The sequence below is a fragment of the Sminthopsis crassicaudata genome, chromosome 4 (assembly GCF_048593235.1).
Source record: "Sminthopsis crassicaudata isolate SCR6 chromosome 4, ASM4859323v1, whole genome shotgun sequence".
Classification (NCBI taxonomy): domain Eukaryota; kingdom Metazoa; phylum Chordata; class Mammalia; order Dasyuromorphia; family Dasyuridae; genus Sminthopsis; species Sminthopsis crassicaudata.
In genome coordinates this window covers 193,118,439-193,144,561 of record NC_133620.1, presented here as the reverse complement: position 1 = coordinate 193,144,561, position 26,123 = coordinate 193,118,439, and the positions used below count along the sequence as shown (strand labels likewise).

At 33.4% G+C, this 26,123-nt stretch overlaps 1 protein-coding gene across 4 annotated transcripts in view; it reads right to left on the bottom strand.

Annotated features, from left to right (window-relative positions):
- The window catches only part of REV3L (REV3 like, DNA directed polymerase zeta catalytic subunit), a 232,455-nt gene that overhangs the window by 21,471 nt on the left and 184,861 nt on the right, over nt 1-26,123 (bottom strand). For all 4 annotated transcript variants that reach the window (XM_074310076.1, XM_074310077.1, XM_074310074.1 and 1 more), the window contains exons 25-28: nt 25,550-25,756; nt 18,719-18,828; nt 2,766-2,880; nt 564-701 (exon numbers count right to left, since the gene is read on the bottom strand). In XM_074310076.1, the coding sequence (XP_074166177.1) occupies nt 564-701; nt 2,766-2,880; nt 18,719-18,828; nt 25,550-25,756 (570 nt within the window). The remainder of the gene's footprint in view (nt 1-563; nt 702-2,765; nt 2,881-18,718; nt 18,829-25,549; nt 25,757-26,123) is intronic.

Below are 26,123 nucleotides of genomic sequence, written 5' to 3'. Positions count from 1 at the left end.
CCAAGGTCCCTTACAACTTTGACATTCTCACTCTGACATTTGAGTTACTCAGCTCTACTAAGATACTGAACCATATATCTCACTTCCACACCCTAATAAATAAAAATGGTCTACACTTCATTATGCATCTAACATGTAACTTGCTGTGGATGGTATTGAACTTTATCAGAATACCAGTTTAACTTGACTTAGAAACAGTGTTCAGGGAATAAACTGGGTGAAGAAAAAAACTCAAAAGAAATTACAATCAGCTCTTAATTGTTTGGGGACTAAGAATGTTTTAGGCTCTTATTTCCTCTTTTTTCTTCCTTTCTGGTATTAATCCTTCCATTAGAGGTGAGGCAGTGAAATATGAAGTTGTTTTGCAGATCTAGTAAAAGACATGGTATGGGAGAAATAGAAACTTGGATTACCTATAGAATGATTCAGTGATCTAGGATCTTCTTATTACTTATGATCCAAAATAACAGAGATGGTGGTATGGTTTTCACAAAAAAGCCATCTATATCACAGTCTGCTCTGTTATATCATCATCAAAGGATAAGAAGCTAGCCAGTATTTACCTTAGAAACAGCAGGACAGGAATCTCTTCTAACTGTCTCAATTCCTTTTGCATCAAATACAGGGTCCTTTTGTTCCAGTGTTTCATACATATAACCAACATACCTCTTTTTGGTTTGCAAGACACAGGGCAAATATACCTACAGTGAAAAACAAAATGTCTTCTTACTCTATTCTCTTCCTATTGGAAGTCATTTATTTAAAAGTTACGTTTCTATTTTATCAAAAAAACAAACAAACAAAAACACTACTATGTGATATTGGATAAGCAAAAGGAGACTGTTAGACAAGATGACTTCTGAGCTTCCTTCTGTTCTAAATCCATGACCCTTCATAAATCTAAGATTGTGGACAGCAGTCAGATATATGCACAGTAGTGTACCTTAAGATCAAATTTCACAAAATAAGCAAGACAATGATTATTTTGAGGTGCTTGAAAAAACCAGTTAACAAAATATTTTAAAGGCTCACTCCAAGTATCAGAATTAATTTTGTCCTGATAGAGAAAGATGTAGCCTTCCTTTTTGCCAAGGCTAACTTCTACACCTTGTGCTCTTGATTTAATTCACTTTGGCTTCCTACAGGAGCTTATTCTATTAATTATCTTCTCTCCAGTGCAACTATTTTCTTTTCTTCTGTCCTGGTCTCTGCCTACAAATATTTATGTAGCTTTCACTGTTGTGCCACAGTTCTCTTTTATGGTCCTGACTCAGTTTCCCTAATTGGTTCTGTCTCAGTTTCCCTAAATTGTTCTGCCTCAGCTTCCTTAACTGTTCTGCTTCAATTCCCTTAGCTGCAACACCCCCCTCTCCCCCCGCTCCCGGTTCATTAAGAATGAGGGCCACTGGCTCTAAGGTTATAAATTGTTAATGTGAGACTCAAGATAAGGGAGAAGATCAGACTTCTGGGCTCCTAACTCAGTTTGTCCTCAAGAATTTATGGCACTACCCCCTCTAAATATTCCAAAAGATAAGACTACCATAGAGACCTCATTGACATCTTTACTTCTGTTGATTCACACATCCTGACTCTGGCTTCCTAGTTTCCCCACCTTGTCAGAACCAGATTGATAGTCCGTTCCCACGTTCCCATTCTCAAAATTCCGACCCCGCCTCTGCCTTGGTCTACCCCTTAGCTGAGCCATGTGGGTTACATGTCATTGAGAACTCACATTCGTCACTGGTTACTTTGAGATGAGAGTTCTGTCCAGTCAATTAAACTCTCTAATTAATAAAATATTAAAAACTCTCTTAATCTCTATCTTGCCTCAGTTTCTCCAGCATTCCGTCACTTAATTCCCCAGTCTTTCTTTTCTTCTTTTCCCCTTTCAATTCACTCACTGTCTTCAAGCTATTGTGCTGTCACTCTCTATACTTTTCACCAAACTTGTCCAAAGAAGACACTTTATCTGTTGCTACTATTTCCTCAGCCTTTGAAATTAACTTTTGACCTCTCATGAACTGCTCTCTCAAAGGCCACTAATAAAACATTTACCAGTTAAACTAAAGAGCTTTTCTTTTCTTTTTTGCCCTGAGGTAGTCGGGTTAAGTGACTTGCCCAGGAAGTATTAAGTTTCTGAGACCAGATTTTAATTCAGGAAAGTGCCCTCTACCTGCCCCTCCTGGAATACTTTTTGCCTATGCAGACCTTTTCTGAGCAGTGGCAGTAATGATTTCAGTCCATTTTAAACTCATGAAATCTTAGCTACCTCTCCTGCCAGAATTTCCTTTCCATCTCTTTTATTATGTATACCATAATAACCTCAGCCTGCTATATTTATGATTCTTCTCTGTACTTTGTATTTCTTTAAATCACTACTATGGCACTTATCATATATTGTCCTACAATGTAATCACTTGTAGATTTGTCAATCAGTTGGCAGATTGTATAGTCCCTGAGAGCAGGAGGTGCCGCTTTTTTCTCTATGTTGTGCAAGCCTTGAGGTGTTATATAAACGTGAGCTATTACTGTAGGTACAATGCTCAATAGAGATTTTTTTGGTAACACATTAAGCTCTAGTTCTATAATTTGACTTTTTGCCTAAAATGATATTGAGAAAAACATTATTGAGAACATAAATTTTAAAAGGATTTTTAAAGTTTTAAGGATACGTATGATTGATCCTGAAACTTGATCTATTAAATTAGAAATCCTGTTGTTCATGTGTAAACATTAGTGTTGCATGAGAATAAATTTCTCCTTACCTTTTCAAACTTCAATTTTACTGGCTTGGGATTGGTAGCAGTAACAGCTTCAGCAATCTCTTGACCAATTTTAAAAGACTGCTCCTTAGTGGCTCCTTTCAGTAGTACAAACATACTAAGGGTATTAAAACAGAGTAATATAACTAGGAAGCAATTGTTTAGAAATACCTTCTTGAAAACATCTCTGGTTAATAGATCTCTCCTATTTTTCACTAACTTCTCTATATGAACTTTAATACCATACACCATTCCTTTCTTGCTGCTCATCGTATGCTATTAGGGGACATATCTTTAAGAAATCTAATGTTTTTGTTTCAACCACACAAAGGTCAGTTCAGATATCAGCCAGCAGACTCATTAAGTATTGGTTAAGTAAAGGGTATAGGAATGGCTAGGGAAAAAAAGTATGAAGCCAAAATCTGGGATTAAAAATGAACAGAAAATCAGAATGGCTAGTTGTGATAGACTCAGTCCATTAGGAACAGAAGTGAACTTTGCACCCTTTCTGTATCATATCACATTTATAATGCATGGTGTAGACTTGGGAGGCATATGGTATATGATATAGATAAATTAAAACTCCATTGTATAATTAACTAGATTGTATCAAATAAAAATGCCAAGTACTCTATCAAGGTGAGGACAGCAGGAATAGACATTTAAAACAAAGCTTCAGAGTCAGCTGCTTAATATTTGGGAGATAAACTTCTCACATTAATCAAAGTATCACAATAGTAGAATCTAAACAACTTTTGTTGGTTTCTAAAGATTTGGAGACACAATAAAGCTCCTTCTTTGGATAAACTCTTTTCATGGTTAAATGAACTAGATCACTACTGTTTATCAGTTAAGGACAGTTAGGAAAAATATTAAAAAACAAGAGGTTTTTATTTAAGGTCTTCATTTGCAGTAGGTCTACGTGCACCTTATTATAGCAGAACAACTTATCACTTAAGTAGTTCTTAGGCGATTAACATGACATTCTCTCTCTCTCTCCATCTGTCTCTGTCTCTCTCTCTTTAAAACCAGAACAAAACATCACTTAAGTTTATTTCTGATGTAAGAGTAATGTCAGGTTAAAACCTTAACTGCATCAAATACACTTAGCCACTTAAGTATTTTTTTTCCTTTTTCAAAACTTATTGAATGAAATATAAAATAAGAAAAAACAGAATAGAAAAAAGACAGAGAAGGAAAATACAAACAAAAAAACCAAAACATTGTAATATGCCCAGCAGAACATCAGGGAAGACTCAAAATATATAATAGTAAATTTCCATTTCAAGAGAGCATATATACTGGAAGAAATTATATTCATGAGTGTCCACTGATATTTTCTTTGCTTCCTTGTAGTTATTCTTTTGTTCTCTGCTGAGCACTATTTACTTTATTCTTTTTTGTTCACCACCTCTTCTAAATGGGCTAGTTAAGCACACACACATACACCTCCCCATTCAGACTTACATGCATATATACCACCCCCATATATATATATTCATATACATTTACCCATCTGTAAATATGCATATAAAATATACCAGATTTCTCTTTATTAAACTGTAAATTTGTTTTTGCTTTAAGGTCAATGATTATTAGCCCTTTTGTCCTTAGCAAATTCTACTCCAGATCCTTGATGTTTTTATACATCTCTTATTTCCTATCCCTGATAGCTCTTTTGCTTTAATTCTGCTCTTTAACTTGCCTTGCTATTGCTTAATCTACTCCATCCATGAATCTCTCTTATCTCCTTCTCCCACTCTGTCCTCTTTATCCTATTCCCATTAATCTTTATTTTAACACTTTATTCAACTTCAAATAATCTAAACTCTTCAGTATCCCCACCTTATCTTATGCTATTCTTTCCCCTCTTTTATCCCCTACATATCTTGTCCTACTACCATTACTCTACACCTTTAGTAACCACCTTATCCTTTATCTCTTGCTTATTTATCTGTGTACCTAGTCTCACCTCCATAAATTTACATATCCTTCTGAATTGTACCTTATGCTATAATCCTTCCCTCTTCTCTCTCCCCCTTTTTTTAAATTTAGAATTTTTTTCCCACAGTATATATGCATGAGTAATTTTTTTAATAATATTATCCCTTGTATTCATTTTTCCAAATTATCCCCCCCTCCCTCCACTCCCTTCCCCCTATGACAGGCAATCCCATACATTTTACATGTGTTACAATATAACCTAGATATAATATATGTGTGTAAATCCAATTTTCTTGTTGCACATTAAGTATTAGATTCCGAAGGTATAAGTAACCTGGGTAGAAAGACAGTAGTGCTAACAATTTACATTCACTTCCCAGTGTTCCCTCTCTGGGTGTAGTTATTTCTGTCCATCATTGATCAATTGGAAGTGAGTTGGATCTTCTTTATGTTGAAGATATCCACTTCCATCAGAATACATCTTCATACAGCATTGAAGTGTACAGCGATCTTCTGGTTCTGTTCATTTCACTCAGCATCAGTTGATGTAAGTCTCTCCAAGCCTCTCTATATTCCTCTTGCTGGTCATTTCTTACAGAGCAATAATATTCCATAACCTTCGTATACCATAATTTACCCAACCATTCTCCAATTGATGGGCATCCATTCAACTTCCAGTTTCTAGCTACAACAAAAAGAGTTGCCACAAACATTTTGGCACATACAGGTCAATGCTGGGTGTCAAAGGGTATGCACAGTTTGATAACTTTTTGGGCATAGTTCCAAATTGCTCTCCAGAATGGCTGGATTCTTTCACAACTCCACCAGCAATGTATCAGTGTCCCAGTTTTCCCACATCCTCTCCAACATTCATCATCATTTGTTCCTGTCATCTTAGCCAATCTGACAGGTGTGTAGTGGTATCTCAGAGTTGTCTTAATTTGCATTTCTCTGATCAGTAGTGATTTGGAACACTCTTTCATATGAGTAGATATAGTTTCAATTTCATCATCTGAGAATTGTCTGTTCATATCCTTTGACCATTTATCAATTGGAGAATGGTTTGATTTCTTATAAATTAGGATCAGTTCTTTATATATTTTGGAAATGAGACCTTTGTCAGAACCTTTACTTTTAAAAATATTTTCCCAATTTGTTACTTCCCTTCTAATCTTGTTTGCATTAGTATTGTTTGTACAGAAACTTTAGTTTGATGTAATCAAAATCTTCTATTTTGTGATCAATAATGATCTCTAGTTCTCCTCTGGTCATAAATTCCTTCCTCCTCCACAGGTCTGAGAGGTAGACTATTTTCTGTTTCTCTAATCTATTATCTCATTCTTTATGCCTAAATCATGGACCCATTTTGATCTTATCTTGGTATATGGTGTTAAGTGTGGATCCATATCTAATTTCTGCCATACTAATTTCCAGTTTTCCCAACAGTTTTTTCCAAATAATGAATTTTTGTCCCTAATGTTGGTATCTTTGGGTTTGTTAAAGATTAGATTGCTATAGATGTACCGTTTTTTGCCCTTTGTATCTAATCTGTTCCACTGATCTACTGATCTATTTCTTAGCCAGTACCAAATGGTTTTGGTGACTGCTGCTATATAATATAGCTTTAGATCAGGTACACTTAGACCACCTTGGAGGGTGATTTTTAATAGTAAGGCTAGTGATTCTGATCACCAACTACATTGGATTAATCTACAATAACTTAAAGCCAACATGTATCTAAGGGAAAGGACATTAATTTGCATATGTTAGACAAAATTCAGATTATGGTTTCTTAGAAAATGTGCTTACTCCTATGAATGTATTCCTTCAAGATAATTATTATAACATATATCACAAAATAGTAACCTCACTTTATACAGCCTGTTTATAAGAGAAAAGAAAAATATAGGTAGTTTGTAGCAGGGAAGGATACATTTTGGGGGGTGCAGGTCAGTAGCAGGTTACACCTGAAAGCTCTCATACTAGAAATTTTTGAGAGAATGTGAAGAGCAGTAATAGTTCTGAAACTAATATCAAGCTTTCTCAGTAAAGAGGGGAAAATTTGAAAGAGAAAAGAAAATGGATATTCCTTGTGTCTCATTAAGGCCAATAAAGTACTGAAATACAGTTTTCACTATGGAGTTATTTTGGTATGTAGTAAAATGTCACTAACACTGGTGTTTTGGGAAACAAAGAATCCCATTAATTGGAAGATCACAAGAGAAAACATCCATTAGTGCTCTGACAATTAAAAGTTTACTTAGGAGCATAATCAGCAAAGTTTTCAGGGGGGAAAACATGCAAAAAAACTATTAAAATAAAAACAATTATCCAGTCATAAGTTTTCTGAAAGAAAAGTTGTGCTCAAGCTTTTCCCAGTAGCTTCCCGGAACATTGAGGGAACCTTGGCTGATTAGGAACTCCAGACCCAGCTGTGCTGCAAAGATGCGCCCCTGGGTGAGGAGGAGCCAGCAATGTGGATCAGTGCAGAGGTATCTGGGCGGGATGCTATGCTGTTGGCTGCAGGTACTTACCAAATTGGGGGGGAGCTTTGGGATCAGGGTCCCAGATCAGAAGGGAGAGCTGAAGTGAAGGCTGAAGCATCATCTCCCACCCCATGATTGAGGTGCTTACACTAATACTTCTCATTAAAAAAAAAAAAAAAAAAAAAAAAAATCCTGGCAAAGAAAGAACCCAACCATAGAAACTTAGGATGGGAATAGGAACCCAGGGTTCATCTTCAGAGCACACTGAAGTGAAAAAACATTGCTTCTTTCCCAAAAGAGTAACATTAATGGCTCCCTGTCCAGAGAGAATTTACAAAGGAACTTTTAAAAGACTTTAAAAATCAAATGAGAGAATGAGGAAAAAATAATAATAAAAAAAAACATCCAAGAAAAACAAGATTATAAAAGGGGAAAAAAATTAACCAACTAGAAAAGGAGATAGAGTCTTAAAGAAGAAAAGAATTATTTGAAAATTAAAATTGGGCAAGGGAATCTAGTAAAGCTAGAAGAGAGCAAGAAATAATAATATGAAAAAAAAGAACAAAATGTGAAATATAAAAAGCAACTAATCTAGAGAACAGATCAAGAAGAGAAAACATGAGTAATGAAAAATACTTGAAAGCTGTGACCAAAAAAATAACCTTAACACAAAAATTCAAGAAATAACCCAAAAAATTGTCCTGAAATGATAGAACATGAGGGGAAAGTAGAAATCGAAAAAAATCCACCAGTCACCATTTCCTTCTTACTGCCAAATTTCAAAATGCCCACATCAAAGAGAAAATTTTGCAGGAAACAAGAAAAAAAATTCAAATATGCTGGAACTACAATTAGAATTATACAGAATTTATCAGCAGCCACAGTAAAAGACTTCAGGTTCTACAATCATCTATTAACAATCAAAAGAAATAAACCTGCAGCTAAAAAAATCATATTTAGAAAAAGTATATATAATATTGAATGAAAAGAACATTCAGCAAAATTGCAGATTTTCAGGACTTTTTTTGATCAAACCCAAACTTAATAGAAAATTTAAAGTAAGAGCCAATATCAAAGATTAATTTCAAGGAACTTAATATGGACAATTTATTTTTTACATAGAAATATATACTATATATTTAAGACTGAGATCAGTAATTGGGTAATGCTCAAGAGAAAGATTGAGACAGAGTTGAATATGATCTGATTCTAAAAAACAAAACTGTCTAGAAAAAGATAGAAATAGTAATTATGATATACAAATGATGTGCAGAGGAAGAATAAACACAAAGAGGGGCCTTGTAGTTCTGAAAATCTATTCACATTGGAAATGTACATTTGTACCAATTATACCAGTATAGCACCCTCCAAAAATCTGTAAAGAAATAAGGGTAGAGAAAGAAACTATTTTAATGACCTAGAAAAAATAACAACAAAATTCATATGGAAGAATAAAAGGTCGAGAATTGCAAGGGAACTAATGAAAAAAAAAGTCAGAGGAAAGTGGTCTAAGTGTACCTGATCTAAAGCTATATTATATAGCAGCAGTCACCAAAACCATTTGGTATTGGCTAAAAAATAGATCAGTAGATCAGTGGAACAGATTAGATACAAAGGGCAAAAAAGGGTACATCTATAGCAATCTAATCTTTAACAAACCCAAAGATACCAACATTAGGGACAAAAATTCATTATTTGGAAAAAACTGTTGGGAAAACTGGAAATTAGTATGGCAGAAATTAGATATGGATCCACACTTAACACCATATACCAAGATAAGATCAAAATGGGTCCATGATTTAGGCATAAAGAATGAGATAATAAATAGATTAGAGAAACAGAAAATAGTCTACCTCTCAGACCTGTGGAGGAGGAAGGAATTTATGACCAGAAGAGAACTAGAGATCATTATTGATCACAAAATAGAAGATTTTGATTACATCAAACTAAAAAGTTTCTGTACAAACAATACTAATGCAAACAAGATTAGAAGGGAAGTAACAAATTGGGAAAATATTTTTAAAAGTAAAGGTTCTGACAAAGGTCTCATTTCCAAAATATATAAAGAACTGACCCTAATTTATAAGAAATCAAACCATTCTCCAATTGATAAATGGTCAAAGGATATGAACAGACAATTCTCAGATGATGAAATTGAAACTATATCTACTCATATGAAAGAGTGTTCCAAATCACTACTGATCAGAGAAATGCAAATTAAGACAACTCTGAGATACCACTACACACCTGTCAGATTGGCTAAGATGACAGGAACAAATAATGATGAATGTTGGAGGGGATGTGGGAAAACTGGGACACTGATACATTGCTGGTGGAGTTGTGAAAGAATCCAGCCATTCTGGAGAGCAATTTGGAACTATGCCCAAAAAGTTATCAAACTGTCCATACCCTTTGACCCAGCATTGCTGTTATTGGGATTATATCCCAAAGAAATACTAAAGAGCGGAAAGGGACCTGTATGTGCCAAAATGTTTGTGGCAGCTCTTTTTGTTGTAGCTAGAAACTGGAGGTTGAATGGATGCCCATCAATTGGAGAATGGTTGGGTAAATTATGGTATATGAAGGTTATGGAATATTATTGCTCTGTAAGAAATGACCAGCAGGAGGAATACAGAGAGGCTTGGAGAGACTTATATCAACTGATGCTGAGTGAAATGAGCAGAACCAGAAGATCGCTGTACACTTCAGTGCTGTATGAAGATGTATTCTGATGGAAGTGGATATCTTCAACATAAAGAAGATCCAACTCACTTCTAGTTGATCAATGATGGACAGAAATAACTACACCCAGAGAAGGAACACTGGGAAGTGAATGTAAATTGTTAGCACTACTCTCTATCTACCCAGGTTACTTATACCTTCGGAAGCTAATACTTAATGTGCAACAAGAAAATGGTATTTACACACATATATTGTATCTAGGTTATATTGTAACACATGTAAAATGTATGGGATTACCTGCCATGGGGGGAGGGAGTGGAGGGAGAGAGGGGATAATTTGGAAAAATGAATAAAAAAAAAATTTTGAGTTCCAAATTTTCTTCTTTTCTCCCTTATTGAGAAGGAAAGCAATTTGATATAGGTCATACATGTGTAATTGTGCAAAATATATTTCCATATTAGTCATGTTGTTAAACAAAACAGACCAAAAAACCCCCAACCCAAGTAAAATTTAAAAAGCATATTTCAATCTATATTCAGATTCTCTCAGATCTTTACCTGTCATCGGGGGGAGGGAGTGGAGGGAGAGAGAGTATAATTAGGAAAAATGAATACAAGGGATAATGTTATAAAAAAAAAAGATAATTGTATAAATATGTTTACATATATTGAATATTGTATAGCATATATTGGATTGCTTACTATCTAGTAGAGAGGGTGGGGGGGAGGAGGGGAAAATTTGGAACACAAGGCTATGCAACTGTCAATGTTAAAAAATAATGCATGCATATTTTTTGAAAATAAAAAGTTTTAATAAAAAAAAATCACCCTCCTTGGTAGCATTTAATTATGATATCCAGATGATCTTAGAGTAATAAAGTGATGATTTCATACAGTTGCTCTTAAAAATTAAGATGGCTTTGAATTGTGAGACAAGGGACTTGTACAATATATAACTTCTTCATATGCATCAAAATTCTATATAAGAGAACAAAAGTATTATAATCCAACTGAATCCTTAAAAACAAAAGACATTGCAAACTCTATGTTTTATATCTCCAAGTATAAATTACAATATTTGTATTAGGTATTGATATTTGAAGCTCAGAAAACTAAAACATACAGGGGAAGGATCATGAGAGGAAGAATGAAATCATGTACATATCTTACTTTCATGGACCTATTCCTTATAGCTCTTGATTAGCACCAAAGTTATCTGTTCCTCAACTAGTCAATATCTTCTTTCCATAGGTCATAAAATGATATGGTATAAAATCTGTTTAGTATTTAGAGGTCACAATGACACCTGCTAATGTTATTAACAGCTTCTGGGAGAATAATTTTCAAAAACAGAAATATGTTTGATGAAAATGAGGCAGACATGTGGCATAAGAAAATGTAGGATGTTTCCCAGTAGTTTATTGGTAAGCGTAAGATCTCTGTGATATAATTCTCAGAAAGATTATTTGCACACATCCTTTGCTTTGTGTCTCAAATTCTAGTAGCTACATATTTAAGAATCTGCATCAGCTGATAAAATTTTAAGGGAAAAAAAAAACCTTGATAGCTATAAAACCATCATCTAATCTCACTTCAAATACTTTTTATAAAATGACAAGCAGTTGATTAAAAGCTCATATACGTGGATCCAGATTTATTTAAGAGGATTGACTTGATTAATATTTCTTATAGTTAACAATGATCCAAATGCCTGAAAATCTTAGAAGGGTTTTAAAGTAGAATATAAGGCAATGTTTAGGGGATTAAGTATTAACTAGAGTTGTTTTTTTTTTTTTTTTTAAATCTCAAACACCCCAAACCACAAAACTTCTCTGTTGAATTAAAGGAAATGATAGTGCTAATTTTTTTTTTTTTGATGGAAGGAGAAAACAATTTGATAATATCTGCCTTTCAAAGTGAAAGACATAAAAATAAACCTGAAATTAAGACTTCAACTTTTTTTTTTTTTAGGACTACCTTTCTTTTCTATTTGTAAAACTAGAGATAAATTGCTCTTCCATTCACAAAAAAACAAACAAACAAAAAAATTCCCCCCCACCCCCAGTAAACCTCTAAAACACTAATTCATAAACCAAAAAACTCAAATATGATTATTTTTACAATCTTTACAATTAGTATTACAATTTTGGAGGGAAGGGAACAAAAGAGAAGAAGAGAAATAATATTCAGGGAAAAAGCTTCTAAAAGATAAAGGGCCCTCTTTGACTTGGTGATAAGTACGAGAAAGAAAATTCTTATGTATTTTGTTCATTTGTTGGTCTTTTGCACATCTGCTTTCTGGCAAAGAGAAGGAACTAGCTTTATTCTCTTTTAATAATTTTTTCTTCATTGTAATGATTTCAATACCAAATTTTCTATAGGAATCACTTCTAGACTCATTGCTGATCTGGACATGCAGACAGATGTCCAAAGTGCCATTTTTTTCTCCAGATGTTTAAGACATGATTCAAGAGTTTCGATATTATTCTTAGCCTTTGGTAAGGTGATCTTACTTATGATGTTAAAATGCCTTCAGATTCGGTGAAAGAGCTACCCTACTGAATACGCTGCTACTCCAGTTATCTTTGAAATGAGCAAGTTTTGCTAGTTTGTCAACCTCCATGTCCTTGTAGGACTTATCATTATAGTTGACTAGAAATATGATCTTGCTAAGCCTCTTCAGCTGTTTATTTATTGTGGGGCATCCTGTCTCCCCACTCAGGCTGGCTTCCCTTTACGTCTTTCCCACCTGCCATGACTGTTGTTCCCAAAGATACTGCCATTGTATCCACACCCTACAGTGACCCTTCAGTGTGCTACCTCTTTGGGGGGCATTTCAGATTGCTGTCCTGAGGTGAGGGTCACTTATCACTTAGGAAAATGGATCAACCAGTGGATTATGAGTACCTATTTTTTTTTATCTAGTTAGGATGAATTTGTACGGGGCCAAATATATTTTTCCCCTGTATCTCTTCTCACCGAGATTCTGTGTTTGTGGTTTTGGAACAGAATAAAGTAAATTGACTCAGGGTCTCTAGAGTTTTTATTAGTAATGGGTGTTGTATTTTGTCAAAAAAATTTTTTGTTTTGTTTTACTGATGTGGTCAGTCATGGTGATTATTATTATTATTTTTTTGCACTGAAGCAATTGGAGTTAAGTGACTTGCCCAAGTCACATAGCAAGGAAAGTGTTAAGTGTCTGAGGTCAGATTTGAACTTGGGTACTCCTGACTTCAGGGCTGGTGCTCTATCCATTATATCACTTAGCTGCTCTGATGCTTTTTCTTATATTTAACCAGCCCTACATTCCTAGTATAATACCCACTTGGTCATAGTGTATTATACTGGTGATAAGTTACTGTAATACCTTGCTAATATTTTATTTAAGATTTTTGCAACAGTATTCATTAGGGAAATTGTTTGGACTCTTCTTGGTTTTAGGTATCAGCACCATATTTGTGTCATAAAGGGAATTTGGAGGACTCCTTCTTGGAATTAATTGCTCTTTAAATGTTTGACAAAATTTACTTGTAAATGTATCTGGACCTGGAACTATTTTCTTAGAGAGTTCACTGATGGCTTGTTCAATTTCTTTTTCTAAATGGGATTATTTAAGTACTTTGTTTCATCTGTTAATCTGAGCAAATTATATTTTTGTAAATATTCAATTACATTGTCAGATTTATTGACAAACAGTTGGGCAAAATAGATCTTATTACTTTAATTTTCTCTCCATTGGTGTTAAGTTCACCTTTTTCATTTTTATACTGGTAATTTGGTTTTCTTATTTCTTTTTTTTTTTTTTTAATTTTATTTTATTTTATAATTATAACATTTTTTGACAGTACATATGCATGGGTAATTTTTTACAACATTATCCCTTGCACTTACTTCTATTCAGATTTTTTCCCTTCCTCCCCCAACCCCCTCCCCCAGATGACAAGCAGTCTTATATATGTTAAATATATTACAGTATATTCTAGATACAATATATGTGTGTAGAACCAAATTTTTTGTTGCACAGGAAGAATTGGATTCAGAAGGTAAAAATAACAGTTTACATTCATTTCCCAGTGTTCCTTTTCTCTTTTTTTTTTTTTTTAAATAAAATTAACCAAAGGTTTATTTATTCTGTTAGTTTTCTCATAAAAATCAACTCTTAGGTTTATTTTTTAGTTCAATAGTTTTCTTACTTTCAATTTTATTAATCTTTCTTTTGATTTTCAGAATTTCTAATCTGGCATTTACTTGGAGTTTTTCAGTTTGTTCTTTTTCTAGTTTCTAGTTACATGCTTAGTTCACTGATCTCCTCATTCTTTATTTTATTCATGTAAGGATCTAGAGATATAAAATTTTCCCTAAGAACTGCTTTGGCAGCATCCCATAAGTTTAATATATATGTTTTGTATTATTGTAATTTGCTTGGATAAAATTATTGATTGTTTCTATGAGTTGTTGTTTGAGCAACCCATTCTTTAACCCATTCTTTAGGATTAGATTATTTAGTTTCCAGTTAATTTTTGGTCTATTTTTCCATGGCACTTTATCATATATAATTTTAATTGCATCATTATCTGAAAAGGATGCATTTAACATGTCTCCTTTGGGTCATTTGATCTTGAGGTTTTTGTTGTTGTGCATGAGGTTTTTATGCCCTATGACATATTTTTTTTTTTTTTGCTTCAGCTGACTCAGAATAAAAGAGAATTTAAATGTTACTTTCTTTTACCCTATTATTAATGTCTTTCTTCCACTCACAAGCTTTTTCTTGACCAGTTTATAGCTTTTTTTGGTTTAAGAAACCACTTTTCTACTGTGAATATTAAAAGAAGTAGAACTATCTTAAGTTCTAGGATATCTTAGGACTGAGATCACAATAGAGATGAACAAAGGACACATACAATTTTAGTTGTAATTACAAATTAATTCCTTTTACAACAAATTTCAAAGGACTATTCAAATTGTTTTACTGTACTTTAAAAGTTACGGTGTTGAATACATATCTAAGGTTGTGTTAAGAGAGTAAAACAAACAAAAAAAAAGCTAGATATTGTAGAGTGGCTATGATGTAGGAAAAAGAGAAATATTAGAAAAGTCCAATATTCATAGGAAGAAAAAAAAGTAGAAAGGAGCTAGAAATAAGCCTATGACTTCATATATCTAAATATAAATACAAAGAGTATGGCTAATAAGTAAGGCAAACTAGAGCAGAGGTTTGACTGAGACTTGATGGGACTAGAATATACTTAGGAAAGATATCTAATTTACAGTAAACAGCTAGGTAAAGGATTAAAGGGAAAGTAGACTAGTACTCTGTATATTAAGTTATGTAAATGTCAAGAATTCCAGGAATCAGAGGGAAAAAGCATGGTGGAAAACATTTGGATGAAGTTAAACTTAAGGAGTACCTAAAATGATAGTTATTTTAAAATTCCACAGGCCAGCTGAACAGGAAGAAGAAATAGATAAAGAGTTTGGGAAATACGCCTTTTGGTATGGAGAGAGGTATGGTAAATATGTGGTAAGAGTGGAAAGAGTACTAGGCCTGAGTTAGGAAGATCTGAATTTAAAGTGGACCCGAAACACTTATTATGTGTTACAAGGCAAGTTACTTACCCTGTATCTGCCTCAGTTTCTTGAAATAAAATAAGAATAATGCACCTACCTATCAGGGTTATAGTGAGGATCAAATGAAATAATATTTATAAAGTGTCTATTAGATAGTAGATGCTTAATACCTGGTTCCCTCTCTTTAATAAGATAATGGAAAACATCAGTTATTTTTTTTATTGTGGCCCTTTTTACTAATAAGCATGTTGTAGGAGTAGAAATAATGAGAAATGGGATAGAAAATAATTGCTACATTTTAGAATTTGTAACAAAATAGGAAAAGTCAGGTACAGCCTTGATTGTACTTTTGATTAGGGAATGCAGATTTCTAAAGAAAAGATCTTAAGTAGAATCTAATTACCTGTTATTTCAAAGAATGAAATTCTGAAGACAGAAAGAGAAATAATTTGAGAATAAGAAGAGGAGAGATGTCTAAAAAGACTAATGTGGATACAATGGGAATGTATTAACCACTTTCAGAGTTTTAAAAAACATGCTGAAAATAAAAGCAGAAATGGATATAGAATTAAAAAAACTGGGCATTGTATACTGAAAAAAGTAACTTGCAACACCAAGTATAACGAAAAGCTTTTTTTTTTTTTTTTTTTTGTTGAGGTGATGATGAGGGGATTTAAATGGGAAAAAAATCATATGGGATTGAGTTATAGCTACTTAACTTTTATTTTGCTTCTGTTTTCTCTGCCACAATGATTACTGAACAAAAAGAGCCAACAAGATTCCCAAGTAGGGAGGTAGTAAGAAAGTACTAGCTAGCCTTAATAAATTCAAATCACAAGGTCAAGATAAGTTACAACCGAGCAGAGAATGGAAAAATCAGTGTGACTGACAAATGACCATTAATGATGTGGATATTGGGAAGAGTATTGTAGCACTGAGAAGAAAAACATTTTCCTACTTTACAAAAAGGGAAAGTGAGTAGAGCTTGCATACTACAAATCAGTGATTTTTAACTTTAAATTTTGGCAAAATTTTAAACTTATTTATAAAAGGATGGCTACTGAATACCTAGAAATTGTAGTGGTTATTACTAAGAGCCAGCATAATAGTTTCATCAAGAACAGGTCATGTCACACTAATCTCATTTTCTTTCTTGACAGGATTTCTAAAACTAGAAGACCTGAAAAATGTTCTAGATATTATTTAACAAAGTATTTGATAATATTTCTCAGGTGATTTTTAGGAAAAGATAGAGAAATATGGGTTAACCTAGAAATATCAAACATGCAAGCCTCAAAGAGATTAAAATCTAACTGGGAAATATTTAATGAAATACATAAAATACAATAGAACATAGATAATATTAGTATTTGGTTTTCCAAATTAATATACAGCCCATTTCTAGTTTCTCTTTGAATTCAGACTAAATACACAAAATTTGGGCTAAATAAACTGGGCTAAACAGTAGGTAGTTCTGAAACGTGGTGGAATGTGGAGATTTTAGTGATTGAAGCTACCATGAGCTACCAGTCTGATACAGGACATAAAACAAACAAAAAATGAAAAGAAAAAACTAATAAGAACGTGACAAAAAACAGAATCATAGGACCTCAGAGAGGGAAGTATTAGTTTCACCCCTATGGAATCCTCTGTGCTCTGGTCAGCTCACTTCTGGGATGATGTCCTTCATTTGGGTTACCACATGTGAGCAATGATATTGACAAGTTGGAGCAGGAAAAGACAAAGTCAAGTAGGAGGATAAAAGGCTTTATACCATACAAAGACTGCGAAGGAACTGGGGATATTTCATTTATAGGAGAGAAGATATGGTGGGAAGGTTAAGAAGGAAATAGGGATAAAACTTGTTCTACTAGTTACCCAACAATTACATTTATCTGAAAATAAATCAAGCTACCTCTGAGACTGTGGATTTTCCTTTACTACTAGTAATTCTGCTACTACTAATCTTCTGCAATCTACATTAGAAGTATCAAACATAAAGGTCCACAAGGTTGGTCCTAATATGGATAAAATATAATTGGGAAATATTTAACAAAATACATAAAAATACAATAAAATATTCTTTGAGGAATCTTTGTGAGGAAATGATTGTGACCCACTGTCTGTCTCAACTGAGGGTGCCTTTTGTACTCCTTGTGCTGAATATAGTTTGCAATGCTTGCTTTAGGTGTAAAAACTCCTAGTTTCTGCACCAATAGCATATCTAAAAAGTATGGCTTTCTCACTAGTAGAATGTCAATTACTTTTGGACCAGTTTCATTTTTGTGTATTCCCAGCACCTAGCATCAGCCTTGAATGTAAAAGGTACTTAGTAAATATTTATTGAGTTGAATATATATTTTAGAAATGTAGAACAGGGGAATTATTCACATTATAAAATTATTCTTTTAAGGAATAGCTTCCTGTGGACATTTAATATTTACAGATAATTACTCTTTGGGTGGAAGAGTTTTGGAAGAGATAAACTCAGAAAAAGATTATTAAGTAACATTTTAGAGGAACAGTTGGAGAGCTTCTCCTGAAACTGGAGGAGGGAAAAAACCTCTGTTCCCGTGTAGAATATATCAAAGTGATCCTATCAGATGTCCTACTGGTTCCAGAAAAACTTCCAAGTCTAAAGGTCATATACAGTACCAATAAAATGGCAATTAATTATTGTAAATCTATTACCATTGTTGAAAAAACAATTCAAAGCACATGCCTTGCATAATGAGGGGCAGAAACATTTGAAGGATAGCATATTACTCCTGTTGTAGCTATATTTGCAAAATGATTAAGTTTATCTTGGACTAATAAAAACAACATAAAAAGTATGTACCATGAATGGTTTTACTTACTGATTTATTATACTTTCACATTATGTTGAAATTGGCAAAAAATGTTATGATTATGAATGAAAAATTAGATGAACATCCTGGTATCATACCTCACATCTCTATTAAGCAGAAGGTAGAGCAGGCATTTTGTTTTCATGCACTCAAGCTAACATTTTCTGTAACTCCATATATTATGAGTGGGGGCCAGCTCGGGACGGAGTTTCAAAGGTTAACATTATATTATGAATCATGTCCTAGTAGTCCTATTTTGCCAAATGATAAAAGATTCCTTACAAATGACAAAAAGGGACCCGTTCCTATTATGGGATTATTAGAATTGGAAGAGACTTTGGCAGTTCCCTACTTTCAGAGGACCTACCTTTAAATCTTTTCAAACAGTTGACTCAAATTTAAGAGATTTATTTTAATAAATCATTACCTGTCAGTATCACCATATACAACTCTTGCACCCCATTTCTTCGTATCATTCACCAATTTTATAGCTCGTTCCAAGGTTTCTCTAGCTTTGTGAACAATACTATCACCAACCTGAAAGTACAAATGTATTGGGATAATCTATTAAAACTATTTTAATATAAGTCAATGGCATTTTGAACACAGATAAATTTAACTGCTTTAAAGAAAGCTGAGAAATGAAAACAAAAAAACTGCTCTCAGCACAAATTAGAAAAATACACATCAATGTCATCAATGAATAGAATTTTATTTTATAAGCAACAATATCCATAAACTTTTACTGTACATATCACCTATAGTTCCTAAAGTCTAATAGATATGTATATTCTTTACTGTCCCTTTGTAATCTAACATCCATCTTACAGATATGAAATTTTATTGTCACCTAAAAGCATTTAAATCTGCCATTGTATCCTCTTTTATCAGTCATTTTCAGTCATGGCTGACTCTGTGATTCCATTTGGGGTTTTCTTGGCAAAGATAATGCAGTAGATAGTGGATATAGCATATATACTATCTATTAAACGATAGATACAGCAGGAGATACATACATATGTATATTTGCATATTATATACTGGAATGGATAGTGGATATAGTATATATAGTGGAATTAAAGAGGTTTGCCATTTTCTTCTCCAACTCATTTTACAGATGAGGAAACTGAGACTTGCCTCAGTGACTTGCCCAATGTCACACAGTGTCTGAGGATAAATTTTAACTCAAAGATAAGTCATACTGACACCAGGCCCTATGCCACCTACCTGTCCAAAATGCCTTCTAGGAGCTTGCTACCTAACATAAACAAAAGATATAGACTAAAGGAAACAAATACTAAAATAAAATCAATAAACAAATTTATAACTACACAATAAAGAACATCATATACTCGTTGGGTAAATAAAATTTGGGTTGAAAGATTAGTTGGAGATCACACAAAACAACAACAACAACAACAACAACAACAACAAAAAACACCCCCAAACATTTATTTTCAAATCTATTTAGGTAATGATTTACATCCCTTTTTAATAAAGACAAAGATTTAATGTGCTGAAAAACAAATGTGCTGATAAAATCAGCTTTCAAAGACTTTTTTAAATCATTCAATCAATTTTCAGTTCAATCAATCAACATACAATTAATGAATTTCTAAGTTTAGCATATTGTACTAAGTGCTCTGGGCAGACATACAAAAAAATCCCTACATACTTTTTGTTCTTGAGGAGGTAACCTATTTAGATGAGGAAGCAAACATAAGAATTGCTCTCCTGATAGATGTATCAGCAAAGTACAAAACAACACTTAACTAATTTTAATATTTAGGAAACAGAGTGGTTTAAAAGAATCCTCACTTGTAAACAAAAACTCTTTATTATGTGATTTATTGATAAAAATCTACCTAAAAGTTATTAATCTGCATTCCTCAGTTATGAAGCATTATATAATAAAAAAAGCTGAATTAGTAGCATGGGGGTATGGCTGGAGGGATGGTCGTGGGAGTGAGGAAAATCTGGATTCATTCATGTCCACCTTTTGATAAACTAGCAATGTGGCCATGGATAAACAATTGAACTCTCAATACCTCAGGCATGATTTTCTGAGAAAATATTGTAGACAAGTTAATGATGTATATAAGTGGAGATTTTCTATGTGAGAATTTCCCATACTTTATAGAATCACAACTCCTAAATCCCCTTTCAAAAAAAAAAAAAAAAAAGCATCTTGCAGTTCAACAGATGTTTTACTACAGTGCTGATGGTATAGAAGTCATAAGAAATAGGGTAAAATCCATTTTGAACTGACAGTTTTTGTGGATATATATATCCATATACAGAAAACATGCCTTCTTTTGTTCTTATTCTAACTAAATTTTATATAAAACTATCTGTATGTGTAAAATGGAATAAGAAATAAATCCCCCTTGTTCAAGTTTTTGTATTAATTCTTTGTAGCTTCATGCATATTTGGTTATATATTACTCATTGCACACTTTGGAAAAGTTTAAAAGACATTTATGTGTCCATGTGAATAAAATGGCCATAGGAATAAGTATTGTCTTATGTGCTTAATACTACAAAGATTCAGGGAGAGTCCAATGTCCATCAGTAGTCCTAAAAATAAAAATGAGCAACATTTACCTTTCTTTTCCTTTTAAAAATCTTTTTTCTTCCTTTTGTGAGGCAACTGGAGTTAAGTGACTTGCCCAAGGTTACACAGCTAGGAAGTGGTAAGTGTCCTAGACTGGATTTGAACTCAGAGCCTCCTGACTTTAGGGCTTATGCTTTATTCATTGTGCCATCTAGCTTCCTCTACATTTATTTTCCAATTCCTTTCCCCCTACTTCTTTTAAGAAAACCCAAGTTCATAGGACGACATCTAAGTTTGTTAGCTACTAACATATTTTAATGATCTGAGGAATAATATGATCAGGTAGAAATAAGCACAAAAGCAATAGTAAAATAAAATAGAGCCAGTTAAAATTTTGCATAATTTAAAGAATCAGGTCAACTGATTTTTTAAAATTATGTGTGCTGATGAAACTTTTACTTGAATACATATTATACTAGTATTGGAATTCTATATTTGTTGTGACACTCAGTAAAAAGAGGAATTTAAAAGCTTAAGGGAGAATCCAGGAGCCTCACATAGTCTTGATCCTTTAGGCCAAGGAAAAAATTGGGAGACAGCTGCATAGTCTAGGGTAAGTAGAAGTTTGTCAATTTAAGATCACCTGCTCTTGATTATGCTCTTGTCAGTAATTTCATCCATTGTAGTGTATAATCTTTTTGTCAAGAACTGGGTGAGAAATATGTCCTATATCTATCTCTTATGTTCTTTTTTATTACTCAGAAAAGTTATCCACAATAGATAGACACCTTCATTTTCCCCTCATTTTTTTCTCAACTCATTACCATCTGGCTTCCACTCTTATCCTCCCAACAAAAATGCTCTCTCTAGTTACCAATGATCTCTTAGTTGACAAATACAGCGGGATTTCTCAATCCTCATTGTCCTTGATCTTTCTCCAGCCTTTGAAGATGTTGATAATTTTCTTCTTGGTACTCTCTTCTCTCTAGATTTTCAGGGCATCACTATCTATTGGTTCCCCTCCCCTTTTATCTATTTGTTCGCTCCTAGTCTCTTTTGCTAAATCCTCATCCAGATTATGCTCTCTAACTTTAAATATCCTTCCAGGGTTCTATCCTAAGTCTTCTGCTCTCCTCCCTCTATACCACCATATTTGGTGATCTCAACAAGATCCCATTGATTTAGTTACCAGTTGTATATCAGTACTTAAATCTCTCTTGCCCCAAACTCTCTGCTGACCTCTAGTTTGCATCTCCAGCTACCTTTCAAACATCTTGAACTGAATATCCACTAGACATCTTAAACTCAGTATGTCCAAAACAGAATCATTATGCTTTCCCCCAACTTTTCCCTTCTCCTACCTTCTCTATATGTCAACCCCTCTCCTCTGACACTGCCATCACTCTGGGGCAGGCCTTCATCATGCCTCTACTAAGGCAATAGCTATTAGTGGGTCTACCTGCCTCAAAGCCTTTACCCATCTGAATTCATTCTCCTTTCAAACACTAAAGTGATTTTCCCAAAATGCAAGTCCAATCATATCACCTTCCTACTCAATCAACTTCAGTGGCTCCATATCACTGCTAGCATCAAATACAAAATCCTTTGACATTCAAAGCCCCTTATTACCTATGCAGCTTCAACCTTATCTTTGATCTAATGACAATGGCCTTCTGGCTATTCCAGGAACAAGATATTTCATCCTTCAGCGCTGGGAATTTTCTTTGGCTGTTTTCCATGACTTAAATAGCCTTTTCCAACCCCTCTTAATTTCAGTGCCTTTTCCTCTCAATTATTAACTATTTATCATATATGTAACTAGACTGTATATATTTGTTTACATATTGTTTCTCCTATGAGATGATGAGCTCTTTGAGGGAAAGGGCTGTCTTTGACCTCTTTTGGTACTGCCTAACACAGTAGGTGCTAAAGAAATGGTTACTGGTTGGTGTGGGGACAACACTTATGAGCTGTGCCAACAATGTGCCTGGTCACTGACAGCCACAAAGCCTTGCTTTTCCTCATGTGAACAGGCGAGTTCATCTGTTTAGGTAGAAAATGAAATTCTTATCAAGTGAGTCTGGCATTGTGTGAATGCCACTGAACCCTTTCCAATCTGCAGGTAATCAAGCATAATTTCATTTTCCCTTATCCAGGCCTTATTTTGAAAGAAAAGGATATGAACTTAGTGGACCAGAGTGCAGGTATAAAGGAAAAAAGTTTTCTCTCCAATTCTAGTCATATCTGTCTCTTGTATCATTGAATGAAATATCCTTATTACTTTGCATTTAAAATATGAAATACAAATATCTTCCCGATCTTTTTTTCATATCCACTTATACTCTACTTTCCCATTATTCCAGTTATCTACCAGGTTCTAACTCCTTTGCCCCAAAGTGGGAGCCCAGATGGCTGATGGGCTGGGATTCTTGGCTTTTAGTCCCATGCTAGGTCAACCTGTGCTCTTTGTATGGAATGAGACAAGCACATGATCCATCAAGGGGATACAAAAAAAAAAAAAAAAAGTAAAAACATCATATTTGTAAATGCATTAAATTAACTGGCTTTAGTGCTAATGACAATGTCAAATATTATCTTTGTAACCTGAAAGAAGAACTCCAGTTGCTTCACCTTAGATAGAAAGAATTAATTCTCTTAAGTACAATCTTGTCCAAAAGAATTAATGTTTATAAAACTAGACTTATTGAATCAAAAGTTAATAAATGAAATCAGTAATAAATAAGCATTATGCTTATGTAGTACTTTTCTTCCAATGGGTTCAAAGCACAAATTATTAAATTCAACTAAATATAGAATATTTGAAAGAATGACTTTTATTGTTTCCAATAAAATCTTATCTATGATTATATTTAATTACCTTGCTATTTAGCCATACAGGCATTCTTACAGGATAATTCTATTAGAAAAAAATTATTGCATAAAGTATAAACTTTTATTATAGCATACATGCAAGAACTTTTGAAAACAATATATTTAAGATATAACATCATTCAAACCTGAATCTCTCCACACCACAACTTTTGTATTTATATTCAAACCTAGGAAAATTCTAGGACACCTGAATATATTTGAGAATGTGATGCACTACTCTCCATGAAACACTTTTATTGAATCCTAAGAGTTGGAAGGGACCTTGGAGATCAAGTAGATCAAGTCTCATTTAACAGACAAGGGAAGAAAGATAAAATGATTTGTTTAAAGATTACAAAGCTAGCTGATTAATGTTATAGCTAGAATAGTCTCTTGTTCTTTTAAAAAAATACAACAGGGAATTTTCTAAAAGATCACTTTCCCTAGCATTCCATGACAATTTCTGCTAATGTCAGATGATAAAGATAATGCTGAAATAAAAAAATAGGTGATAGGCATTAGTTACTTCTGTACATTTTAAAAGCCATTTTAATATTTAGAAGTATCTTTCATAATGAATATAATCATGCATATTTAATATGCTGAAAAACGTACAAAGAAATATTGGATTTAGATCATTAGTATTTAAACCTATGCTACATATGCATCCTGGTATGTTAATATTTAATGAGTGTTAACTTTAATGATTATGACAGGGCTTGACATTAAAAAATGATACTTTGGAAACCTGCTAATTAAAGGCACAATAATAAGGTTTCAATGATAAGTAAATTAAGGAAAATACATAATTTTCTTCTAACACTTATTAAACCTGAGTTATGGGAAAAGTTGTGTAATATATTTTACAATAAAGGAATATTTCTTTTGCAATTTTCAACAGTTATTTTTTTAAAAAGTCTTTAAACATGTAAATCAAACTTTATATTATAACTGTGCACATTATTTCAAAAATCACACAAAGAAAGGCTTTGTTCTTTTGCTATAAAATTAGATTGATTTCAAAAGTTGAGAATTACTATCTTGAAAAATATTGTAAAGGTTGTTTTGCATTATAAGAAAAATATTAAATATAATAACAAAGATTGAAATAGCATCCCAGTTGAGGATAACATGTAAGGCCTTAAATCTAATCACATGTTTTGTAGGGACTTAAGAGATGTGGATATTTAAAACATGTACAAAAATTCTTTTCATTTCTGAAATCCTTTTGTAAAATTTTTTTGAGATCTGAATAGAGTTTTTAGATTTTTATAAAATGTTCTTTGAACTTAAAAAAGTACAGTTACAAATAGTTTCCAAGTGACAATCTTTACATGTGGTGAGAGACTAGCTATCAAACATGTTAATGATGCTTGGATTTTAAAGATCTAAATGTCAACATACAGTGTTAAAAAGCATTTATAAGTACTAGAAATATGCCAACTGTGTTTGCTGAGTCTAAGTATGATATCAGAATAGGATCAAAGAGAGGCAGTTGTTTTTGTCTTGAGTCTGCCATCTTGTGGCACCTGCCATCCTGGTTCCTACAGGTTACACTCAAAGTGTTCCCTGATACCCTGCAAAAAGAAGGAAACAAGAAAAACAGGCAACTGTGGAAGAAAGGACACCCTGAGGAAGGGATTTGGCCTCCTGCTTTCATAACACATGTAGATCTTTTCTTACTCCTGTAACCTTATGTCCTCCAAGTCAAAAGTCATATAAACTTATACATTAATGGATACAATTGTTTCAGCCACAAAAGCTGCTTTGCCCAGACTGTTTCCCTGGAAAAAGTATCCCTGGAAAAAGTAGCTACATTCCAGCCTCACTTACCTCAATGCATGGCATTCTCCCAGAATAGTTAGCAGATGTATAACCAAATGTGACATTTGCTATAAGTTTGAGTCCAAGCTGACGTGCATTGAGCATTCGTGAAAGTGCTCTGTCCTGCTTGTATGCTTTCATAGATTGCTTCACCATGAACCTAGTCTTTAAAATTTCTTCCAGCATTCTTGGTAGTACGCCTTTCCTGACTGAAGGCTATCGTAAAAGAAAAAAAAAATTAAATACCTTACCCTGCACTGGTTTAAACAATTAAATAGAATTCACAAAGTATAACAAATAGCCAGTGTTCTTGAATTGAAAATATGTGGCCACAGTACAGTGGCTGCAGGACCAGTAGTGTTCAATATAAAATAATTACATTATATTTCTTTTTGAAGTAGACTTTTTCCTTAAAGGAATCTACAAGTATACTTAAAATGTAATTAATAATATTATAAACAATGAAGCAGCCTCCAAAGGCTGGAAGGTAGATTCAAATGTGCAATAGCTTATATATATATATATATATATATACATATTTATACACACACACACACATATACACACATATATTTTAACAAGG